The sequence below is a fragment of the Physeter macrocephalus genome, chromosome 3, assembly GCF_002837175.3.
Source record: "Physeter macrocephalus isolate SW-GA chromosome 3, ASM283717v5, whole genome shotgun sequence".
In the NCBI taxonomy this organism is placed as follows: domain Eukaryota; kingdom Metazoa; phylum Chordata; class Mammalia; order Artiodactyla; family Physeteridae; genus Physeter; species Physeter macrocephalus.
In genome coordinates this window covers 18,731,839-18,735,486 of record NC_041216.1, presented here as the reverse complement: position 1 = coordinate 18,735,486, position 3,648 = coordinate 18,731,839, and the positions used below count along the sequence as shown (strand labels likewise).

The 3,648-nt window shown below is 49.6% G+C and overlaps 1 protein-coding gene across 6 annotated transcripts in view; it reads left to right on the top strand.

The window, feature by feature from the left end:
- The window catches only part of UBR4 (ubiquitin protein ligase E3 component n-recognin 4), a 77,714-nt gene that overhangs the window by 53,703 nt on the left and 20,363 nt on the right, over positions 1-3,648 (top strand). For 4 of the 6 annotated variants that reach the window (XM_028487783.2, XM_028487784.2, XM_028487781.2 and 1 more), the window contains exons 48-51: positions 146-362; positions 1,217-1,433; positions 2,182-2,214; positions 3,373-3,436. In XM_028487783.2, the coding sequence (XP_028343584.1) occupies positions 146-362; positions 1,217-1,433; positions 2,182-2,214; positions 3,373-3,436 (531 nt within the window). The remainder of the gene's footprint in view (positions 1-145; positions 363-1,216; positions 1,434-2,181; positions 2,215-3,372; positions 3,437-3,648) is intronic. The other 2 variants (XM_028487785.2, XM_028487782.2) reach the window with 1 other exon arrangement.

The window sequence follows — 3,648 nt, the reverse complement described above, 5'->3', positions numbered from 1 at the left end:
GCCCGCAAACCAAAAAAAAAAAAAAAAAAAAAAGGATAAAGGTCTTTTGTAGGATCACACGTTATGTCACTGTCACAGGAAGGATCGAAAGTTTGCCCTTAAGAACTTGCAATAATTTTATGATATGTGCCTCTTCTCCCTCCAGCCTGGTGGCTTCACCATTGAGATCAGTAACAACAACAGCACTATGGTGATGACAGGCATGCGGATCCAGATTGGGACCCAGGCAATTGAACGGGCCCCATCATACATTGAGATCTTTGGCAGAACCATGCAGCTTAACCTGAGTCGCTCACGCTGGTTTGACTTCCCCTTCACCAGGGAAGAAGCCCTGCAGGCCGATAAGAAGCTGAACCTCTTCAGTGAGTCCCCAGCCCCTGGCGTAGACTGTATCCTTCTCGTTATGAATTCTGACTGGGTGGCCACTTCTCTGTGGCTTTCCAGTGTTCTAGGAACCCTCTGCTCTACTGATAGCTCTGTGGTCTCTGCCATCATGAAACTTTGAGCTTCGTTTGAGATATAAAGGAAACAAGATGACAGGAAAGGGATATACTCGAGAATGGGAGGGGTAAAGACAGGGTAAAACTCTGCTTCAGGGCTCACTTCTGTAGGGTTGGGTAGCCTTGCTGATGGGGCTGCCTGCGTGCTTAGGCAGCAAGATTAGCATGTGAAATCGCAAGGCTTGCTTAAGGCGCCGATGCAGGCCTCAGGGCACATGTCACTGAGAGATGTTTAGCAATGCCTTTAAACCCTCAGAGTGTACACATCCCTGAGCTTTCATAAGGTGGGCAACTTTCCCTACCATTTACTGGCCACCTGTCTGATACCTTTCCTTCCGGAAACAGTTGCAGTTGGTATTCATTCATGATGATGATCTGTTCTTTGAACAAAAGGTGTGTTTAGAGATCCCTGGGGGTGGAGTTGGGAGATATGGTACCCTGATAGCGCCAGAGGATCCCTACACCGGTGTTTGGGGACTCTTCTTCTGCGTAGGAGACTTCATGGGCTTTTGTTCCATGGAACTGTTTCTACACGTATTCAGCAGCTATACAAGATGAAAGTGCTACTGAAGTCTCAGGAGATAAAGTTCCCCTATGCCTGTGGAATTGATGAGGCTTGCTACTTTGTCCAAACTAGTCTGGTCTTTGCTTTGGAGGTGGTGGTGGTAACCCTTCAGAGAATGTGCTTCCTAAAGGCTTGCTCTTGCTTACTGCAGTTGGGGCCTCGGTGGATCCAGCAGGTGTCACCATGATCGATGCTGTAAAAGTCTATGGCAAGACTAAGGAGCAGTTTGGCTGGCCTGATGAGCCCCCGGAAGAATTCCCTTCTGCCTCCGTCAGCAACATCTGTCCTTCAAACCTGAGCCAGAGCAATGGCACTGGAGACAGTGACTCAGCTGCCCCTACCACCACAAGTGGAACTGTCCTGGAGAGGTACCAGCACTGGCAGGGGCCAACTTCGGTTCTCACCGGTTCTCACTCTCCCAGCAGAACCTGTGTCTCGAGAGAGTGAGCCTCTAAGTGTCCCAAGTCTGGCCTGTGATTTTTTCAGGATTTCACTCAGTGTCTCCTTAGTGTGCCAACAAGGCCTGGAGGCGGCTCAGAGCCATCTGACTCCCAAGGCTCTGCCTGGACCCTTCTGTCCCTTCCCTTCTCTTAATAAGCTCAGGTACCCTTTGGAGTAGCTGGAGGCTGCTGACCAGAAGATGCTTAAGCCAGTATTATAGATTAGGATCTAGTCTTGCTGAAGTTATAGGGAAAAATCTTCCCTTTCGTTCCGATTTCATCGTCTTCTCATCTTCCTCTGCAGCAGCTCCTTCACGTGGTAATAACACTGCTGGCAAGAGGCTGTCCCAGGCATCTTGTAGCAGAGTTCAGAGCCTCCTGAGCCTCCCCCCAGTGGCCTTCTTAAGCATTGCGCTTGGCTTCTTTGCGCTAGGGAGCTGCTGGTTTGCCGTGGTAGATGCGGGATGTAAGACGTTAAGTTCTTACATTGTAAGTTGTAGGAATAGCCTGGCTTGGAATCACGGCCTCCCGCCAGCAGCCTCCCCACCCAACCCCTTTTCTCTCTCTTTCTTCCGCCCCCCCCACCCTATTCTTATATTGTTTGCTTAGGATGTATTTCCAGGTTTCTCTGAGCTTCACATTTTTTTCCTTTTTTTTCTTTTGCTTCTCCCCCAAGTTCTGAAACTGAGTCCCTAACCAAGCTGGACCGGTTAGTATGCCCTCTTTCTTTTCTCTGCACGAGCGAGTGTGTGTCAGAGTGGTGTAACTGATGGCGTGGCTTTGCGTTGATTCCGCTTCTGTGGAAAAGTCCTCCTGCTTCTTTCTGTTCTAGTCATTGCATGGCTGCAGAGCTGTCCCGTGTCAGAGTGGAGAATGCGGAGGGTTGTACGTGCGTGCTTGGTGTCGGCCGCTTGAGACTCTTAACCTCCCCTTCCTTACCCCATCCCTCTCTGCTCCCTCTCTACAGCGGATGAGAAGCGGGGAGGGGGCGCCGGGACAGTGGAAAAGTTCTACTGTCTGAAAAGCCACCAGAGAGCTTGTTCTGTCCACCGTGGTTTTATGTCCCAGGTCTCTCTTTCCTGGCTCTTTACTGCCTTCCTCTGCCCCTTGACCTTTTTCTCTCCAGCTGCCTTCTCCACACTTTCCCCTCTCTGTCCAGAGCTTCAGCCCTCAGGATGTTGGTCTTTTCACTGTGCTGCATTAAACCCACAGGAGTGAGCCCTTGGGAGCGTGTCACTTGGTACCCTTCAGTGGTTGGGTTTCCTATCCTTCCCTTAGAGAAAATTGCCCAGTTTCTTAAAGGTGCTTTGTAGTATACCCTTTGAACGCTGGCAGTTGGTGTGCACCTGAAAATACAGTTTGTTCTCTTCTCCGTACTTGGGGAACTCATACGAAGTGCCTTTGTGCATTTTCTTGGAGGTGTAAGTAAAATATAACCCCAGCTCTCCCAGTATAAGAAGATGGTTTTAACCTTTCCCTTAGTGCGTCCCCTTTGCCTACTGATCTATGGGGCACCTGAGCTTCGGGTCCCATTGCATCAAGACTGTTAAGCCCTTCTCAGGGATCCCTGCCACAGGCAGCAGGAGGAAGCACATTTATCCTCTTTGAGGAAGAAAAGCCCTGTCTTTGAGTTACGGATTATGAACATGGCCTCAGGTTGATCTCCGAGCAGGAGCCAGGTTTCTTCTGGCCTGTAACACAAGGAAACGATATGCATGGTGCCTGTGGCAGGTCTTATTGTGCTTTGATTTTGTGTTTGGCATTCATTAGCTGTCCCCAAGGTCCTCACGGCTGTAGGCTGTGCAGGCTAAAGCACCGGGCAGAGAGAGGGGTTGTTGTACTCACACCGGCTTTCCTGTCTCCCTAGGCTGGTTGTGAGTTCTTTAGAAGCCCTGGAAAGCTGCTTTGCTGTTGGCCCAATCATCGAGAAGGCAAGTTACTTTTTTAAAGCACGTGGGAGCTTTCTGAAGAGGCAGGAAGTCAGTGGAGTCATCAGAGGCCTCGAAGCCTTGCAGCTAAAGAACATTTATAGCATAATCTTTTCTTTTCTTTTTTCTTTTTTCTTCTTTCTTTTTTTTTTTTTTTTTTTTTTTGTGGTACGCGGGCCTCTCACTGTTGTGGCCTCTCCCGTTGCGGAGCACAG